The following is a 22,474-nucleotide window of genomic DNA, read 5'->3' as shown; positions in this document are numbered from 1 at the left end:
ATCGAATTGCATTCTGAATACGAAGAATGTCCTTCTGATATGAAATAATTTTGATTTTTGAAATTCGCAATTTAATACACATTTTATGGCAAATCATTAAAATTGATATTTTTGATATTTAACAGTACTCGAAGTAAACTTTACAAATCTGATGATTTATACTTAAAGTGTATGTAGGTGGGATGAAAAGCCGACGATCAATTGAAAATTTTGACCTTTCGTATTGGAGATATGGATTTTTTTTTTCCAAAAAAACCAAAAAAAATAGGTCTTTTGGGAAAAAATCCATATCTTCAATATGAAGTCAACATTTTCAATTGACCGTCAACTTTTCCTCCCAGCTACATACACTTTAAGAATATATCATTAGATTTATATAATTTACTTCGAGGACTGTTATATATCAAAAATTTGAAAAATATTAAATTTTTATAATTTGTCATAAAATTTGTATTATATTGTGATTTTCAAAAATGAAAATTATTTGATATCAGAAAGACATGCTTCGTATTCAGAATGCAATTCGATAGGTCTGAGGTGCTCTCATGTCCCTCAAAAAATACTGTCGAAACGCAATAAACGCTCATTCTAGATCCCTTAACGTCGCTTGCCGTTCACCCCTATTCGTCACAGTGTGACCGGGCCTTATCATGTTTACCTTCAAATCTGTTTTTCCCTTCTCCATATAGACAGTATGCTTATAATATGCTTTTTTTTTTTTTTTTTCATTTTCTTTGAGCCTAGTTCCATCAGGATCCAGTGTGTCTCCACACGGACCGACCGTTTAAACAAACAGACAAACAGACAAACTGAATAATTTCACTTCATTGAATTTCTTTTACTTAAACTATCATGATACTACTTGGGCGTTGCAAAACATGTCATCGTGGATTTCATGCACGAATAACTACATTGTAATGACCTTAACCAAAGTACATGCCCCTAGGTCTTTTTTATTGTGAATTATGGTATACTCTTTTGCACTTTAGTTGTAACCACAGGTTGGAACTGATTTTCTTTTATACCTATTATCCGTCATGCAAAGGTGCATCATATACAATTTTGTTTGTCTAGAATAATAATATCTTCTGTACATGTACTATTCTTTAAAGTGTGTGAAATATAGGCTACATAACCAACTTGACATAGCTTTCTTAACAGTTTAAAATTATTATTATTATTATTATAATATTATTATTATTATTATTATTATTATTATTATTATTATTATTATTATTATTATTATTATTATTATTATTATTATTATTATTATTATTGCTTTGAAAGTGCATGGTGTTCAAAACAGACGCTACATTTGTATTTGATTACGCATGGAGTGTCAACCTGTGAAGTTGAAAAAATAAGTTTAAGGGCGATTGAAGCTATTTCGGTGCCTAATTCTTACTCTATTAATGCATCAAGCAAAACTTGCACGGGTGCCAGAACAAAAGCCTAAACGTATACTTGCGTACTCATAATAGGCAGGGGCAAAAACAATAAAAGAGCCTCCCTTGCCTCAACATAGGAACATAGGACCGCCATCATCATAAACATAAAATGTAAATGTCATGGCTAGGTGTTACTTGTTCACATCAATCCCAGGTCTCAAAGGGAAGTACATTGTAAAGAAAAATATAACTGCCAGTGCATTGATAACTGTCATTTTAATGTCAACAAAATATATCTATATCTTAAAGGGCATTTCGTGATCCACAGCCTCATCCCCCACTTTTCTCAAAAAAAGTTGAGATTTTTATATCACTGGAAACCTCTGGCTACATAATGTTTATGTACAAAATATTTCTTGCAGATTAATTCGTTTTGCAAAAATATCGTGAAATTTGAATTTCGTTCTGGTGCACCAGAACGAAATTACAACGCATTGTCTATGGAGCAGTGTAATACACCTAATCATGCATAACTCGTAAACGCAACATCGGAAGCAACTGAAATTTTGGGAATAGGCATTTTCGTGGATATGTACTGAAAAATGTCATAAAAAGAGGATGCTAGGATCACGAAATACTCCTTTAACCTCATTCATAAATATCATAATGAAGGTTTGAATTGCCTTTAGAAACATAGAAAAACAGTGGCATGATCGACGGGAATTATACAAATAAATATAATTTTTCACCAGGTTCGCCGTCGCAAATAATTAAGGAGACAAGTAGAAAAGTGATCCCGCCTGGGAATCGAACCCATGACCTCGGGTTTACGAGACCTGCGCCTTAACCACTGGGCCTTTAGAAATATTACATTAAAAAAGTCACTCATTGGTGGTTCAAAACATACACCATATCAACACATGGAACATATTGGGTTCTATTGCCAGATTGTTGCGTTTCTTTCACGTCATTAATGTCCTTGAGTTTATGAATTGTTCAGTAGGCTTACTGGGTAATATTTGAAAATATGATATAGACGAATCCCATTTCACGCATTCCTATACCTCACTGGCACCCATAACTGGGTCCCCGTCGGCTACAATATAATGCACAAAAATGTGAAATGATTCGGCCTTGGCGGGAATATTAAACTGCATTCCATCATCCGTTTTACAGCTGCGGCGAAAACACACGTGGACAAAAGAATGATGGAAGTCTACAACACAATAGAATTCCCTTCGCCAAAACACACAGCTTCTAGTACACAATCTATTGCCTTTTATGTGCGGTACAAAGAAAATAAAGTCAATTATCGATTCACCTTTTTCGTATTTAATAATACTATTCCACCGTTTATTTCCATGGATTTATGGAAGGATAACGTCAGAGATTGGATGTCTAGTACTTGCGAACAAAAGGACTATGTATGAATAGATGCGATGGGATTACCTGCGGAATTATCTCTATTGTATATATTATTCTATAAGTAGGGATAACCATCAAAATTTCATGTTGTCCCTATTGCTACAAAAGATTGTTTTCTGGATAGAACTCATCAATAGAAGTATTTTGGTGGTTAAATGGTCAAAATCGGTCAAAAACTTTTCGAATTATGAATTTTCAAAGTTTCCCATTCTGACCGGTCATTGGAACGAAATAAAATGACAAGGTCCAAAAATATCAATTGGGAGCAAAATTGGCATAAGCATATATTTACCTTTATATATTTCTTTATTTTAACATATATGCAAACATGAAACAAGCATATTGTGAAAGTATCAAAGGGTTTCTTATGAAATGGCACTTTACAAGTCAATGGCATAAATTATTTTTTCAAACCGAGGCATTGAAATCATGCATTTAGCGAACATTTGCCAAAAATCATCCAAGATGGCCGATATGGCACAAAATCAAAAAAAAGTCCAGGTAAACTTTTTTTTCACAACCAAAAATTTCGATGTTATTGGGTTTAATATGACCAATAAGTAGGTGTATGCAAATTAAATCTTAACTGTCATTGAAGGTCATTGACTCATTCACAACAATAGAGGTTGTCCACTTCACTCATCATGCCCATGTGTGACTTCTAACAAAAGGGACTGGTTCCCGTAGTATACCTCATTCAAAACAATTCAATACATGACCTCGGAGTTACCTGCATGACTTTTGCGGGCTATTTTGAAACAGTTATGGTTGCACATTCAGGTACTTCTTTTGAAAGTTCTAAACAAGGTATAGCAAGCAGCAAGTTGTAGATGGTATGGGCTATAAGAAAACGTTTAGGGTTGAAATCAGGTGAAAAATACATCAAATGAGCACGAAACTTCACATTTATGTTCAGAAAGGTGTCTTCTTAGCATGATTCGAAAGGAGTATGGAAATTTCAAAGGGAAGCTGGTGATTTAATTTGTAACTCGAGATCTACTTGTTCAATATTTTAACCTTTTTACAGAGGGTATGATAGAGGTATTATTGGCAACTCTGCCAAATTTCAGCTCAGTAGGCCACGTTTTTTACAGACGCACGGTTCGAACAAGCGACGCCCAAAATAGCAACTAAGAAACCACAACGCCTTAGACCGCTAGGCCATAGAATCACACAGTTTCTTCAAAGTCAAAGAAAAGGATTAACTTTTAACGTTACGCAATATTGGCACATGACACGGGCATATGTCTGCGGGTAAAGATACTGCATGATAGAAAGGCGCATAAATAATCTAAGGGTATATCCCTAAAGTTAATGGTCATTGACATGTAACCAATTATTTGTATCCGCTACAGTCAACATATAAAAAGAAGTATATTGTTAGGCGCAGACGCAATCATCAATGCGGGAAATATAAAACCATAGTCGCCACTCGTGCACTTGTTTGAGTCCACGGGTATTCCGAAAACAGCCTTCAACCCTGAAATCAGAGGTCGGTTTTGAGTTGTTACATGCAAATACAAACTAAATATATCATGAAAAAACCCACCAAGAGGACTACGAGACTTATTCAGAGTCAATCTACATTCTGTTATTTACAAAAGCCGACGATCAAAGTAAAATTATAAAAGGAGCAAGACCAGATATCAACGTTAAATCACGGTAAGCCTAAAATCGCATCGAAAACGCAAAAATGCAGTCACAAAATTTATAATATTACTAAATCACCAAAACGAATTGTAACGTAGGTATGCAGAAAAGAGTTGTATTAGCAATAACAAAGTATGTGCAAAAAGATTGTCTTTGGCGTGTCGCTTTTTTGAAATATCACCAAAAATATCAAATTTTGGAAAAACGCCCCAAATTTAAAACAAACACGAACCTTCCAAAATACATATATATTAACACTCGGAGGCCAAGTCACTACCTGTCGCTGTGATTTGGGGTAACTCGTTGCTTCCCTTCTCCAGATACCTGTACTTCAAGGTCGCTCATACCCCACGCCTTAACCCTCCTCGTCGTTGCATCTATTCTACACAGCAAACACCCACCAGCACTGGACCAGTAAAAGGGCCCATTTGCACTGGCCCAGTACTGGACCAGGGTTGGGCCACATAAAGTGAGCGCCAGCACTGGACCAGACCAAGTCGGTCACAACTGGTCCAATATAGTGTGTCACTTATGGACCACATAATGTCGCCAGAGCTGGCCCAACGCTGGCCGGGCTTCCGTGTGGCCCAGCACTGGCGCTCACTTTATCTGGCCCACATGTGGTGGGTGACGTGCTCACACTAGCGAAACAATTCAGTTTTCAGACTAGGCTGGGCTAGGCCCGGGGCTAGGACTAGTTGAATTGATATTTTTAGTGGAAGTGCAACTTTTGCGGGAACTTTGATTTTATTTTCAAATCTTGGTACCAAATGAAAGCTAACAGATTAAATTTTATTGTTTATTATTGAAAAGTAAATATAAATATTGTATGAAGGAATATTTTTACAGTGATTTTACTATTTTTAGCTCATTTGTGACAATTTAATAGGAATATTTAGGCATGTTTAAATTTCAACTTATACTTCTATCCTATCGGTAGGGAAAAAATCAAAATAATATTTCATGTCCCTTTGATTTCTAGACCATCCTCTAGCGCCTACTGATTTAGCCTACGGGCCGGGTCCAGATTTGACCCTCACCATTTTGTAACTGAGATTCGTGTATAATTAATTTTGCGAGGTAGGCCTATAGGCCTACAACTTTTAAAGCATTTTATATAATATTTAATTTTATTCTGTTTTTATTCATATAATTTACCTATCATTTCTTTGGGCCCCGGGTTTGAGCCTAACCAGCTGGCTAGTATGAATATATTAAATAGTAGGCCAAGGCCAAATAGTAAATACTACGTCTATCAAGTAGGTTTTTAAATTAAATAGGCCTAGGCCTATACATGATAGGCCTACGTTACAACATGTAAGCCTATCAGTAAATAGGGCCTATTTTTCTCTCCCTAGGCCTAAGAGCTTCAAACTGATAATAAGCCTATAACTTTCCATAGGCCGTGTAAAATTAATGTTTTGGTTCTCGTCCAGAGGATTTTCATGAATTGATGAGGCAGGGAGGGTTTTTTTCAATGTAAAATTAGCCCCGGTAATTAGCATGGCTTAGTTTTCGGTCTTTTTAGAGCAAATGAGGAGGCCTGGGGCCCTTTTTTCATTTTAATGTGAGATTCTGAGGCCGGATAAATCCCCTAGATTACCACAAAATTCTTGGAAGTGATATTTGTTCTCTAATAGGCCTAAACTTATTTAGGCATATTTGTAAGCCTATAAAGTTTTCGTAAAGTAGGCCCGGGAAAGTAGGCTATTCCTAAGTTTTAAAAAAGTTAAAAAATCTACTTTAAAAAAAATCTGACAAATCCCGTAAATTTAGGAGGGAGAGGACGAGAACCAAAATATTTATTCAAAATTTCATAATAGGGTGTTCCTAGGCTAGAGGGTGTTATAGCTTGAGCTATTCTTATAGGGCGTAACTCCAAAATTAGACCTCTAGTCTCAATAAAACTTCTGCATGGATTATTTGAAAGGTAGGCCTCCCGGGTAGGCCTACAATCCAACATCCAATCATACAAGCATAAAACGCCAACATTTAGGGTCCCTAGCTTAAAACCACACATTTAAACTTGAAATGTCTGAATGTCCCTTTCTTTTCATGGGGGCTGAGCAATTTATGTGCCCGGTTTTATGGGACGCCTAATTTTTAAATACAACTGCATCTAAATGATAAAACGCTGCATCTTGTAAATTAGGTTCCCAAAATGTTGCCACACGTTTAGAAGTTTAGAAATTTTACCCCCACCCGGACTCGTATTTATTGCACAAAGGTTGGTCTTTACAGTTAAGTTATTTGTGGTTTCACTGCCTTTGACCGGGAGGGGGCAATCGAATCCCGAGTCGAATATGAAAGTGACATACCTGTACCAAAGTAAGATACCAGACTAGAGATCTATACCGGAGGCGATTATTTGTCCAAAAAGGGGGTCATTCAGTGGCGGCTCCAAGAAAATGTAAAGGGCCATTACGTATGGAAAGGATTAGAATTGCATGAATTGTGTGTCATTGAATAACTTTCTGGGCAAAACTGCAAAAATGTGCTACAAAATGTAAAAATTGTACAATTTGCGCATTTTTGTTTGTTTGTTTGAGTGTAAATTTCTTTTAAAAAAAAGGGGTCATTAGGTGTAAGCTGATGACAAAAGGGTGTCATTGGGGTAATTTTAGCCTTCAATAAATAAATAAATGATAATAATAATAAAAATAATAATAAACGCTTGACAACCCCTACTCGAATAGGGTTTTTTGGTCTCCTAATGTATATCGTATTAAACTCCCTGAAGATTACAGATGACAGAGAAATAATGGAGACTCACTCAATGAAGTGCAGATATTTCAAATTTAATTGAAAATTTAAAATCAAACAAACTTATATTCCCCCTGCAATTCAAGTTATTTTGAAAATGACAAGTCCCCTCACAAGTTGACTCTTTACAACACAATATCTAGGGACCGTTTTTTTTTTTTTTGAATTTTGACCAACTTTGAGAAATTTGCACCAAAAATGGTCAAAAAATGATTTTCGCCCAAATTTCAAATGTTTTAGGTAAAGTTGGTCAAAATTCAAAAAAATGAAAAAAATGTCCCCAGATATTTTTGTCTAGTTTTTAAAAATTAATAAAAAAACCCGTTTTTTGGGATTTTCTCCAAAAATGAGCATTTTGGCCCAAATTGGACCTCACAGATGAATTCATCAAGTCATTTCCATTCTAAAAATGTATACTTTTATATTTTTTAGACTAATAATTGAGCAGTTATGAGGCTCGAAAGTTTTCAGAATTCCAGGGTTCAGACCAACCTTAAGGGATCTAAAATGAGCGTTTATTGCGTTTCGACAGTTTTTTTGGGACATGAGAGCACCTCGGACCTATCGAATTGCATTCTGAATACGAAGCATGTCTTTCTGATATCAAATAATTTTCATTTTTGAAAATCACAATATAATACAAATTTTATGACAAATTATAAAATTTGATATTTTTCAAATTTTTATATATAACAGTCCTCGAAGTAAATTATATAAATCTAATGATATATTTTAAAGTGTATGTAGCAGGGAGGAAAAGCCGACGGTCAATTGAAAATTTTGACCTTTCATATTGAAGATATGGATTTTTTCCCAAAAGACCTAATTTTTTTTGGTGTTTTGGGAAAAAAAAATCCATATCTTCAATACGAAAGGTCAAAATTTTCAATTGATCGTCGGCTTTTCATCCCACCTACATACACTTTAAGTATAAATCATCAGATTTATAAAGTTTACTTCAAGTACTGTTAAATATCAAAAATATCAATTTTTATGATTTGCCATAAAATGTGTATTAAACTGCGAATTTCAAAAAATCAAAATTATTTGATATCAGAATGACATTCTTCGTATTCAGAATGCAATTCGATATGTCTGATGTGCTCTGATGTCCCAAAATAAATACTGTCCAAACGTTCATACCCCAGCCCTTAATACTTACCAGCAAACACAAAACAAAAAACCCAAAATCCCCAAAACAAAAAATCCCAAAAAACCTTCTTTTTTTTTGCCCACTTCTTTTTCGTTAATCGTAACAAAAACATTTTTTGTATTAATTTTTTTTTAATAAAATATCTAGGAGCCCTTTTTTTATTTTTTTGAATTTCGACCAACTTTGAGAAATTTGCACCAAAAATGGTCAAAAAATGCTTTATTTTCAAAAAAATCATAAAAAAGCCTGATTTAAACCTAAATTTCAAATATTTTTGGTGAAGTTGGTCAAAATTCAAAAAAATGAAAAAAAGGCTCCTAGATATTTTTATCTACTTTATAAAAATTAATAAATAAAAAAAAATTGGCCCAAGAATTTTTTTTTTTTTTTTTTAAGGGAAGGGGTATGAAAGTTTGTACAGTATTTATTGTGGGACATTAGAGCACATCGGACATATTGAATGGTATTCTGAATACGAAGAATGTCCTTCTGATATTTTTGACATTTAACAGTACTTAAAGTGTATTGTAGGTGGGATGAAAGGCCGACGATCAATTGAAAATTTTGACCTTTCGTATTGAAGATATGGATTTTTTTTCCAAAACACCCAAAAAATTTAGCTTTTTCTCCCAGCTACATACACTTTAAGAATATATCATTAGATTTATCAAATTTACTTCGAGGACTGTTATTATATCAAAAATTTGAAAAATATCAAATTTTAATAATTTGTCATAAAATGTGTATTATATCGTGAATTTCAAAAAATGAAAATTATTTGATATCAGAAAGACATTTTTCGTATTCAGAATGCAATTCGATATGTCTGATGTGCTCTCATGTCCCACAAAAAATACTGTCGAAACGCTCAAAACGCTCATTCCAGATCCCTTAACGAAATAGAAGTGGGCAAATTTTAGATTTAAAAAAATGGCATTTTGGCCCAAATTTTACCTCACAGATGAATTGATCAAGTCTTTCCCATTCTAAATGTATATTTTTATATACATTACACCAAGAAATTAGCAGTTATGAGGTCCGAAAGTTTCAATAATTCCAGGGTTCAGACCAACCTTAACAACGTTTTTAGAACGTTCTTGTGTTTGCTGGGATATTAATACTTTGTCTAACCAGAATTACGGGTTTCGTAATTAAGGTGGCCCCCACAACAAAGGTTGGTAAATATAAAGTATATTGACCTTGATAAATGCTAATAAAACGTTAATCAAAATATGGGAATAAGGTTGCAAATATTTATACATATGAAGAGCTTAGTTCAAAAGCCCTTACATCCACCTCTGGCTGAAATTGAGTTATGACATTATAGTGTGGGTAAAATAAACATTTTGGTGGTTGTTTGACCTTCATACTGCCTTTCTTCTCTTCCAGAGATATCATATATTTCCTGTTTGGAAAATCTGAGGGAATTTCCGGATATCTGGGCATTAATAATAATATAAAATAGTTTTGTTTTAATTTTTGATGTATATATAACAATAGTAGCCTTCAATGTTTTTTAACTATTAAAAAACCAAAAGGAACTGTTTTGGGGTCACAGTTTGAAGAAAAAAAATCATTATAATTAACAAAAGTTGTAGTTTATAAATACTAAAATAAAAGACATTTTGCTGAATTTAATTTTTAAAATTCATAATCAAAAAAGTAAATGAGATAAATTTTCTTTTTGATTTTGCAAACGTTTTATAGTCAGGGGCTCAAATTTGATTGCAAAGTTGATTAATGATTGTGTTTGAGCTGTACAGTGGATTAATGACAAGCATGTAGACCAAATACACAAATGAGCTGATTAATATTTGAGCTAGAGAGTGGATTAATGGAAAGGCAAAATATGCAATTCTAAAACACAAGGCCTGGTGGCCCTTTCAAAAATGTATGCTTTGGTATATCTTGCATGACTAAGTTTAAAAGAGGTTATAACCATGCTAACAATTGTATTGCACTTCTGAGACTCTTCAACCACCTTATTTTGGGAGAATATTTGTGTAGTGAACTGATTTCCTGATTTTCCATCAGATGAGACCTGTTCTCACAAAATGAGCGGAAATTGTCAGGTAGAAAAGGAGATACACGAATGGTTCATTGAACCTGCTAAAAAACAATAGAAAGCAAGGGAATTCTCCTTTGAAATATTGAAAACTTATATGACCCAGATAATTGTATATGACCCAGAGAGTATGGATCTGGCCATAGCCATGGAGATCTGGCCATAGCCATGCAGATGGTGCCCACCTGGACTAGCTTTAAGCTAGTCAGTACTGCTGGACTAACAAGGATGACTAACCTATCTTAGTCCAGCTTGACTAGCTTTTGCTTAGTCGCTTGACTAGTTTGATGTTAGTCCAGCACGCTGGACTAGTTAAGGTTAGTCACTCGACTAGTTATTGACTTAAGTTAGCCCAACTGGTGCCCATCTGGACTAACATAGCGCTAGTCAAGCAACCCAAAATATTATTTGTAAAATCCACATTGGCTAAACCACACCCACTCACCAAGTTTGAGCTCCATACGACTTAGCACTCCAGAGATATAGCCTGAACAAACATGTTTGTGGCTACATGGTCTTAAGAGAACCTCTAACCGTTCGCTCATTTGAGCAACCGGAAATTTAGTTTACTTTTTTCTTTTAACCATTGACCCATTTTATACGGAATTGCTGGCCGGCCATCAATTTCCCTTATACTTTCCTTTATACTTGCCGTGTTCGCTCATTTTCACCGCTTGCTCATTTGAAAACTGAGCAATCGGTGAGCAAGCGGTGAAAATTAATTATATATAGCTAATTAGTATGTATATTAATTAACATATTAATATATATACTTAAGAGGGTCCTAGAGGGTCTCTTAATGTTTCAAAATGGGAGCTTAATTTTGACAAATGACAACGGGCAGGAAACTTTAAGAAGTTCTTACACCTCCAAAATTTTGGTTGGTCATGTATTTCCACACCATTTTTAGAGTCTACCATCAGGGACAGTACTTAATACAAATATAGTATACTGTCTTAAATTGCACAAGCAGTTTTAACATTTAGAACCAAAAATGTGTTTCATAATGGCCATTGAACCATCATTGGTGGCACCGGGGCATTTCCCCCCTCAATATTCTTCCCCCCCCCCACCCCCACTTATTCTGAAAAATGATCACTTTTTTGCAGCAATTTTGCACAAAATTGGATGATTTTGCACTCATTCACTTTGCAACCCCAAAACCAATCTGTGGCAGCACTACAGGGGCATTTTTCTTACTCCCCAGTTGCAATTACAGAAATTACAGAAAATTTCACTTTTTGCAACAATTTTGTGCAAATTTAGAAGATTTTTTCCCCCATTCACTCCAACCCCCCGAAAAAATTCCTGATGTCGCCACTGAGAACCAGTTTATAACATCTAAACATGCTAAACGGAACATATTTCAGGTCTAAAATATCACCGGGATTATGAGAATACATGAGGTTTCTTCTGATACAAAATGTCTCCATTTTGATCTAGGATAAAGAACAGTATGACCTGACAAGGCTGTCGGTCTGGTCACACATTTTTCAGTTACCTTTGGTATTTGAATGAAATCATTCAGACTAGTGAAAATGAGCGAACACGGCAAGTATAAAGGAAAGTATAAGGGAAATTGATGGCCGGCCAGCAATTCCGTATAAAATGGGTCAATGGTTAAAAGAAAAAAAGTAAACTAAATTTCCGGTTGCTCAAATGAGCGAACGGTTAGAGGTTCTCTTAAGACCATGTAGCCACAAACATGTTTGTTCAGGCTATATCTCTGGAGTGCTAAGTCGTATGGAGCTCAAACTTGGTGAGTGGGTGTGGTTTAGCCAATGTGGATTTTACAAATAATATTGGGTGTCCTAGTACCAGAGGGTCCTAGAGGGTCTCTTAAGACCATGTAGCCACAAACATGTTTGTTCTTAATTAATATACATACTAATTAGCTATATATAATTAATGTTCACCGCTTGCTCAGTTTCACCGCTTGCTCAGTTTAACCGCTTGCTCATAATGCTGGTTGCTCAAATGAGCAAGCGGTTAAACTGAGCAAGCGGTTAAACTGAGCAAGCGGTTAAACTGAGCAATCGGTTAAACTGAGCAAGCGGTGAAACTGAGCAAGCGGTGAAAATTAATTATATATAGCTAATTAGTATGTATATTAATTAAGATATTAATATATATACTAATTAAATATTAAATTAAAAATTAACATATATAAAGGAAATTTGATGAATTCAATAAAGATATTAGTTTTAGTGCAGAAGATGGAATTATTGAATTCATCAAATTTCCTTTATATATGTTAATTTTTAATTTAATATTTAATTAATATATATATTAATATGTTAATTAATATACATACTAATTAGCTATATATAATTAATTTTCACCGCTTGCTCAGTTTCACCGCTTGCTCACCGATTGCTCAGTTTAACCGCTTGCTCAGTTTCACCGCTTGCTCAGTTTGCCTCCATCTTCTGCACTAAAACTAATATCTTTATTGAATTCATCAAATTTCCTTTATATATGTTAATTTTTAATTTAATATTTAATTAGTATATATATTAATATCTTAATTAATATACATACTAATTAGCTATATATAATTAATTTTCACCGCTTGCTCAGTTTCACCGCTTGCTCAGTTTAACCGATTGCTCAGTTTAATCGATTGCTCAGTTTAACCGCTTGCTCAGTTTCACCGCTTGCTCAGTATAACCGCTTGCTCATTTTGCCTCCATCTTCTGCACTAAAACTAATATCTTTATTGAATTCATCAAATTTCCTTTATATATGTTAATTTTTAATTTAATATTTTAATATTTAATTAGTATATATATTAATATCTTAATTAATATACATACTAATTAGCTATATATAATTAATTTTCACCGCTTGCAATGTAACATTAGTCCAGCTGGCTTGACTAACATGCTCAAACTATTCGATCCGACATGACTAACCTCAAGCTAGTCCAGCCTGCCGGACAACCCTAATTTAACCATACATGCAGTTGCAGATTGGATAGTCTGATAAGGGTTATACAGTTGGAAGGTAAATGAGTTTGTCACTTATATTCACAATAATGTAGTCACACAATCATAAGTTTTGATGGATCCATTTTGCATGTGCATCAAATCATCAATCAGAAAAGTTTCATGTGCATGATTCAGATAAATCCATCTTTGATAGGCAAAATTAGTGCAATGTTCTTTTTTCAAGTGACTTTTTTGTGTAACAGCTTAACTCGTTATTTTGCACAGCTGATGTATGCAGGATATACAGCATTTTCTTCTTGATGAGTTGGAAGTCTATTCCTACCACAGTTGGGTCACATTTCAGCAGCACCTGAAAGCAAATTATGCAAAAAGTTACTGTTAGTTAAACTTCAATTAGCAAAATGAATATTCCCGCTTTCACATCTGGCGGTTTTCTGAAAAAAGTACCAGTGAAAAATTCGAAATTCAGGATCATCAAAATAATTTACGTTATTTATAGTTTAATACATGTATAGTGTAGGGAGCCCCTGAAGTGACATGGAAGAAAAAAACTCTGGGTCCGACTTTGTAACTCTGGGCCCCGAAATAGTAACTTGGGGGCCAAGATAGTAACTTGGGGCCTGAGATAGTAACTCGAGCGCCCCAAGATAGTAACATGGGCCCTGACTTAGTAACTCGGGGTCCAAGATAGTAACTCGTAGCCCCGAGATAGTAACTTGGGGCCCGACTTAGTAACTCAGGACCCGATTTACTAAGTTGGGCCCTCAAGTTACTATGTCGGACCCCAAGATAGTTCTTTTTCTTCCGTGTCAATTCAGGGGCTCTGTAATAGTCCCATCAATTAAGGGCTGAAATCAAAACTCGACCGGCGGTTGACTGGCGGTTCTGTCCAGTTGCCATTGTTTAGAACAATAGCAAAAGGACAGGCGGTTAACCACCAGTGGAGTTTTGATTTCATCCCTAAACCAACAACAATTTTTTTTTTTATGTTTCAAAATGGGAGCTTAATTTTGACAAATGACAACGGGCAGGAAACTTTAAGAAGTTCTTACACCTCCAAAATTTTGGTTGGTCATGTATTTCCACACCATTTTTTTAGAGTCTACCATCAGGGACAGTACTTAATACAAATATAGTATACTGTCTTAAATTGCACAAGCAGTTTTAACATTTAGAACCAAAAATGTGTTTCATAATGGCCATTGAACCATCATTGGTGGCACCGGGGCATTTGCCCCCTCAATATTCTTTCCCCCCACCCCACTTATTCTGAAAAATGATCACTTTTTTGCAGCAATTTTGCACAAAATTGGATGATTTTGCACTCATTCACTTTGCCACCCCCAAAACCAATCTGTGGCAGCACTACAGGGGGCATTTTTCTTACTCCCCCAGTTGCAATTACAGAAATTACAGAAAATTTCACTTTTTGCAGCAATTTTGTGCAAATTTAGAAGATTTTGCCCCCCATTCACTCCCCCCCCCCCCGAAAAAATTCCTGATGTCGCCACTGAGAACCAGTTTATAACATCTAAACATGCTAAACGGAACATATTTCAGGTCTAAAATATCACCGGGATTATGAGAATACATGAGGTTTCTTCTGATACAAAATGTCTCCATTTTGATCTAGGATAAAGAACAGTATGACCTGACAAGGCTGTCGGTCTGGTCACACATTTTTCAGTTACCTTTGGTATTTGAATGAAATCATTCAGACTAGTTGTATATGTTGGCGTTGAGTCTTTCAAGCTTCACGGTTGCATCGTCAGCCACAGAGCCTATAAAAAAATTCATGGAATTAAAATGGGATTTGACAAACTGTCGATTGTAGATTTTGGGTCACAATTGTTATTCTTTAAAAAAGTAATTAATTGCAGACCATGCACATAGCATTTTTTTGCCTATAGTTGTTGCTAATTTAAGGTACGGTATGATATATTTAAATGAGTCATATTTGAAATTTGTTTTGAATTATTTTTTTTGCAGCAATTTTGGGCAAAATTTGTTGAAATTCACTTCCCCCTTCATGGGGGGAGTTAATTTCAGGGGAAAAAACAAAAAAAAAAAAAAAATTCTGGCACCGCCACTGTACTTAATAGACCTATTCAAGTGTTCATGAAAGTCAAAATTGTGAAAATAGGGCTAGTTTTTCAATCCAAATTCCTGTTTTAATTCAATCGTTTAGAACAAAATAAGGGTAAAATAAAGCTCAAAATGCAATCTGCAACAGGGGTTGTTTTGAATTTTCTGACAATCATCATCACAGCGGCGTAGCTGGGATTTTGGCCTGTATGGGGCGGGGGCCCAAATCTACCAAATTTCCTGCACAGGGGGGGCCCAAATAGACAATTTTGCCAGGCTTATTGATAATAATCGTCTGGTATTGCATATCGTATGGATTCCCCATCTCTCTGCCCTCCTCTCCTCTCTCCCTCTCTTTTTCCTCTTTCTCCCCTTTTTTCCTTGCACTAGGGGCGGGGGCCCAAATAGGCAATTTTGCCAGGGGTGGGCAATTGCCCCCCCCCCTCGGCAGCTATGCCACTGCATCATCATCATATGTTATGCCTTTGATAAATTTATATTAAGGGGAGCCCTGTGCAATAATTGTGAGCCCCTGGGGGAATTTTCAAATGGCAGAAATGCTTGCCACCCCACCCCCTATTGGCTTGGCAAAAATTGCTCTTGAACTTTACGGCCAAGGCCCACTTTTAGAGCATTTTATTTTTAGCATTTTAGAGCATGTTATTTAAAAGATGCCCTATGAATGTGTGCCAATTATTGCTTGCCCTCACCCTGGGAGTCACCCCCCTTATCGGAGCAGTGCCAAAATTGCCCCCCCCCCCTTTTGGCTGGCCAACATAATCTTGCCCCTACCCAATTTTACCTCAGGGCTCAGTGCTCATTACACAGCCCTTAATTTAACTTGGACTATTGGATATTCTTGGGCCCTACAAGCTTATCAATACCACCAGGGTGCTTATAATAATAATCATTAAAGGTAAAATATGGTGCCATGGCTTGAACTTTTAGGGCCAAGGCCCAATTGTAAGGGCATGTACACATCTAGGCAGGCCCGTACGCAGGATTTTTTTTTTTTGGGGGTGCTGATTTTGAAAAAGTGGACCTTTTTTCCAAGGGGGGGCAATTTAGTAAAAAGTGGACTTTTCCTCAAAAATGTGGACATTTTTTTGGCCAAAAAAGCGTAAAAAAACTGTTTTTTTGCTCGCTATGCTCGCAAATTGTCATATTTTGGGACTTTTTGTATACTTTTGCACCCCCGCACCCCCCTGCGTACGGGCCTGCATCTAGGGTGTATTGCTGGTACTACATGTATTGCTATACAACTAAAAAATAGTACACAGGCCTACATGTTGTATCACAGTGTTGTATACTAGCTGCTATGTACATCATAAAGACTGACATGTTGATGGCTTGTTATGCCGGCATATGCATGACATTATTTTTGGTCTTTCTGATGTAATTGCAACTTTACATAATCAACACAAAGCAAGACTTACATTGTAGCGGAAGACATCTTCTACAAAATCTTGATGCATTTAATTCCAGGACATTGGGGCAAGAACTTGAGGTGTTGCTCTGCAGTGCAGTGTATACGTGTAGTACAGTATCAGTAGTTGACTCTGACAGTTGACAGTTGTGTTTCCCCACTTAGAGTTGGGTCAGAGGTCACATACCACAGAGTGGCAAAATTTAAACTTGAAGCTAGTCGAGCAACCTAGTCAAGCCGGCTTGACTTAACGTTAAGCTAGTCCATCTACCTTTACCAGTCCGTCCAGCTTGACTAACCATAAACTGGTCAAACTAGTATGCAAATATTCTAGCCTGGTTGGTGGCATGTATTCCTATAGTCACGGTTGAAAATATGCAAAATCAATGCAATTTCAATTAACAACATTTGAACTGGAACACATAGTGACACATCTATGATGTTGATTTGAAGTCATTCCAATTGTCTGCTTTCACTGTCACCATTTTCATACTTGGCTCTGTGAATGATGTTGATCAAGTCACGATACTTTCTGATGTGATATTCCTCAATTCCTGTCTGAATTACAACAAAATAAAATATTGATACAAAGTAATAAACATTTTGGTCATCTAAATGTTTATTCATATCATTTTCAGTACCGCGGTATTTATTTAAAAAGTCACTAAATAACACATGTTCCGATTCTTTATTCTTGTCTGGGGCTGTGCAATAATTATGAGCACCCCTGGGGGGTAAAATTTCCAACGGCTCGCCAAAAATCGCTTGCCCCCCCCCCCCACTAGCCCACCAAAAATCGCTTGTTTTCCTAAGCCTTTTTATAGCATTTTATTTAAAAAGCGCCCAAGAATGTGCGCCAAAAATTGCTTGTTCCCCCCGACCCATAGTTTTTGACCTATGACCTCCAGCAAACCACAAGCCATTTCAGCATGAAACACATATTATTTGGATTTTTCTACTTTTCTACATGTAAATACATAGGCCTATAAGCAGAGAGGCTACAATAAGAGTCATGATTTAAGATTTAAAGAGGCCATATGATTTTAAGGTTTTTGAGCAGCACTTTTGGACAAAGCTTCTAATGGCGATAAAATTTATTTACACACATTTTACCCGGCTGGCATTCCTGAAAAGTGACTTGATATTTGGGTTGAAAAATGCAAAAATGCTATACCGTAGCTTTTAAACATAATTAAGTACCATATGCAGTTCAGAATAAGCAGTTCAAAATAGGCCTAGAATAGGCCTAAACACCCAGGCGCAAGGCGTATAAAACTGGATGCCCAACAAGAGCCCAATTTCAGAAAAAGTAATAAAATTTTTAAAATTGCCGCATAGCCAAATGAAGACCTAATTGAAGCGATTTGGTGGACCATTTTTGCACTATTAGTTTGTAAAATCTTAGTTTGAAAAAGCAGAGAATTTGTGAAATGAGCAGTCCATGAAGTCTTTTGTGGGGCTTTTGTGGACAAGTTTTATGTCGAAAGCAGAAGCGAAAATGGCTGGCCACTTGTTTATCCACTACGCAGGGGGTGTCTGAGCCTGAGGGGGATGTTCCCCACACAGAAGTTGGAAAATGAATGTCCAATTGAAGCCATTTGCTGCATTATTTTTAAACTATCAAAAAAACATGAAAAAGGGGGATGGGCAAACTCAATTTGCAAAATTTTAAATGTTACATTTAGGCCGGGGGGGGGGCACTCAACTAAAATTTTGGTAGGGGCGTGCGGCGCGGAGCGCCAAACTTTGGGAACTAAGAACTAATTTTGTGTCAAAATAGGGGCTTGATAAACTGAAATTTCAACATATTTGTGGGGCTCTGTGAACTAAAATCAGCCAATTATAGGCTTTGGAGCTAAAAATTTCCAAATTTAAGCTAAAGAGCTACAGTTGTCAGAGTTTGAGGCTCAATGAACTGGAGCATATTGCAAATGTGGGGCTTAAGGAACTGCCGGAGAGCCTGAAAAAGGGACCCTTGATCGCTGCACATACACGTACCACCTTTACATGTGAGTGTCCCCCCCCCGGGTATTTAGGCCTATAAAACTTGAAACTCGCAATTAAAGCATGGATCGATGTTGAAGTAAGCAGAGTCACTCTTAATAGGCATGTCGACGGGCCAGCAGTAATTTTCACGTTTTTGTGCCGAGGACCCACCTTCAAGTAATGCCTAAATTAATCACAGGCCTAGCCTAGGGCCTATAATTATAGGGCCTACTTACGAACCAAATGTCCGTTTTTTAGGCACGGGCCTATGTGCAATGCAAGCAGTATTTCTCTTCTCCTTTTCTCCTCTCTCTTTTTCTCCTTTCCCCCTCTTTCTCTTCTCACCTTTTTCTTTGCAAAAGAGTGGAACACCTAAAATGCATTGCAAGGCGGCATGCCAATGCAAGTCATACATTCACCAGAATGAACTTGCGTCTTCTAATGATTTAATAAACTGTTCCATTAATCGTGGATTCAAATTCAGTCAGCATATTTACCACAAATATGTCATTTTCATATCTCCTAGTCCTACATCGTGTTCATAATTCATGTTCTTGAGCTGACAGCCTGACATGCATGACATGACACTCTCCGCTCGCGGAAAATGAAACCAAATGAGATTTATGCATGTGAAATTACCCCGGAAATTACAAGATTTTTTTATAGTTTATACATACCTATTCGATGTCGTCAGTGGTCAGTCTGAATCCTCAAACATTCTGTTAAATATGTATATGCTTTTGGGCCAAGATATATGAATAAAAACCTTGTAAACGGCATCTAATTTACTTTTTATAAGCTTAAACACATCCGGTGATTGATTAGAATTGTTATGAAAACTTAAAGACAGCTCGTGGTACTACCAGCTTTGGGCCAGCAAAAGTGGCTTGATGTGGCCCATTGCAAGCGGCTCACACATATGGTCCAATCCAAGTGTCACTTTTGCTGGACCACACGAAAGGTCCTTTTGTTGATTCAATCGCCGGTTCCAGGTGTGGCCCAACACTGGCCCAGTACTGGACCAAATCTGCCAAGTTCCCTGTGTAAGCGTTAGTGAATCAGGCTTATTAAGGTTAGCCGGGAGTTTTTCATGCGCTTGATTTCAAAGGGGCGTAAGTTCATTACAGAAACAGCCATGCAGAAAATGAACAAGCGTACCAGGACTTACAATAGAATATCGATCCACGGTCAAGACATGAAAAGGCTATGAAACTTGGCTTAACTCGTGCCCGGAGCTTGTGAGTCGGGGTGGGGGGTTGGGAGGGGGGGTTGTCATGAGGGGCGGCATGCCGGGTCGGATGCCGGGGGTAGGGCACAAGCCGTTTTCGACAATTTTCATAAGGATTTTATAAATTTTAAAATTGATTTGGGGCACTTCGTCAAGCTTACGCCCTGGAAAATGTGTTGATTTTTAGCCTTGATATCTTTGATGAAATAAATCAATGCTGCTATTCCCCTGATTACAATGTAATAGGGTACAGCAATAACATCAACAACAATATCAAAAAGCAATTATTTGCAAATCGAATTTGGGAAGAATATTCAAAAAGACAGACTTAGCAGGCCTAAAAATTTCTGAATTATATAAAGTGAAAAACCATCAATCACGATTTACTGCAGTCAGCGAATCAATCAAATAAAACTAAAAAGAAAGGAGCAAGAAAGAATAAAGAAATAGTGAAAAGAGAAAGAAAGAGAGAGAAAGAAAAGAACGAAAAGAAAGAAATGAAAAAAAAATGAAAAAAGAAAAGGAGAAGGAAAAGAAGAAAGAAAGGAAGTAAAAATGAGAAAAGAGAAAAAAAAGAAAATTCCGCCACACGGGGTTTCGAACCCACAAAAATGGTTCATAACAGATTCCCAGTCCAACGCTCTATCCACTCGGCCATAAATCAGCTTACGCCATACCTTGTTCTCGAAGCGGATATATAACTATAATTGGATGTGATTACAATCGCGTCCGCACAATGGCTCTTAGAATAAACACGCATGTCGGAGCTGAAATTTTGAACGAACTGATAGAGGAAAAACCTCGTTTTTTTGCAATACTAGTTTCAATTTGGAGTGAAAATGAAATGGGACAGCAATTGGCAGACTGTTGAGAAATAATGTAGATATTCAGATGTCTAAATTAACGGCCCGTAATCAAGATATCGATAATTTCACAAAACAGTTTTTTCTCAAGCAAGATTCTCGAAAATATTCCCCCAAAACGGGCTTTTAAAATTTAATAGGTACTGTATTTGGTTCTTCCCCATGGTAACATTATTTCTTTAATCGATTTGTAGTACAATACAAAAAAGAAGAAAACAATCACTCGGCGTGGTTTTATACGGGGCGCATATTTGAAAAAAATGTCATGGAACGCGTTTTTGATCTTGTGAACATGGTGCAGGACCCCGTGTAAGAACAGCATTTTTGCTGATCGGGTTACCCTGGGTAAATATGATGTAATAAAATAAATAAATAATAAAACGGCTTTAAAGGAAGGATTTTCAAATTTATTCTAAAAATTTGTATAAACACACAAGAAAAATGTTGTTACATCCAATGCACCAACATTTCATTTGCTGCGATATTTGATTACTGAGAAAACTCTGTTTTAGAGAACAACGTTATACGTATTTTATACGTTTTTATACGTTTCTTTGTGTAACCTTAAGTTGATTTTATTCTCATTGTGGAACGACGAACGAATGGTATTTGACCGATGCTGTAGCGCGATGTCCCAACGTAACAAAAGCTAAAACCAATCGCTCGTCACTAAGCGATGGGGTATAAATTCAGCTTTACTGCGAATACTAGGCCCTACGTATGCTCTTGCAATGGTTATGACAATTTACCAATACTTTGTAAAGGTAGCGACAAACAGTACACATTGCCGCTGTCCGCTGCGACTTAGAGTTATCCGCTCTAAATTCCAATGATTGGGTTTCAGGTGTTCGAGGTTTTGTTCTTACGTTTTGTCGGTGCGACGATTCTTTGCCGCCGCGACAAAAAACCCTCAAAAACAATATAACAGCAACGAAGAGATAGCTGCCCCCTTGTTTCAACAGTGATACACACATGAAAAAACGCCGAACTACATATTGGTTATTGAAAACAAATTTCTAACTTTTTATGTCTTTTCAACAGATTCCTCATGTGCGCCTGCTTCAGCATACACAATCAAAACTACAGGTTGTACTGACTCTATTCCAACACCCCAAGATGCAAAAGAAGGGCTCCCCTTTCTTCCTGAGTGTGAAGAGGGCAACATGAAATGCTTCCGAGTCCAATCAGACTCACATGTTGCATTGTTTTTATCACCTACTCCTTACATTTCTAATCCGGCAACTAATGACTACTATGACATAAGTAAGTACGCTAGAATGACTCATGAATAATTACGAGCCTTGCTTCATAAGATATGCGTTCGATTCCAAATTACTAGAATTATTGTCGTACTATACATGTAGTTGATTTTACATTTATCGTAACATCCTGAGTACTATCATTATGTTCCATGTTTTTGATGCATTTATCTATAAAAATCCAAAATCCTCACTTGGTTGGATGGGTCATGAGCTAATTAGGGAGTGTTTA

General features: G+C 36.5%; 1 protein-coding gene across 1 annotated transcript in view; it reads left to right on the top strand.

Annotated features, from left to right (window-relative positions):
- The window catches only part of LOC140144271 (uncharacterized), an 87,520-nt gene that overhangs the window by 5,017 nt on the left and 60,029 nt on the right, over nucleotides 1-22,474 (top strand). Inside the window, exon 2 of the mRNA XM_072166089.1 lies at nucleotides 22,025-22,246. Coding sequence (XP_072022190.1) covers nucleotides 22,025-22,246 — 222 coding nt within the window. The remainder of the gene's footprint in view (nucleotides 1-22,024; nucleotides 22,247-22,474) is intronic.

Source organism: Amphiura filiformis, unplaced genomic scaffold, assembly GCF_039555335.1.
Source record: "Amphiura filiformis unplaced genomic scaffold, Afil_fr2py scaffold_47, whole genome shotgun sequence".
Lineage (NCBI taxonomy): Eukaryota > Metazoa > Echinodermata > Ophiuroidea > Amphilepidida > Amphiuridae > Amphiura > Amphiura filiformis.
This window is presented reverse-complemented; position numbering and strand designations above follow the sequence as displayed.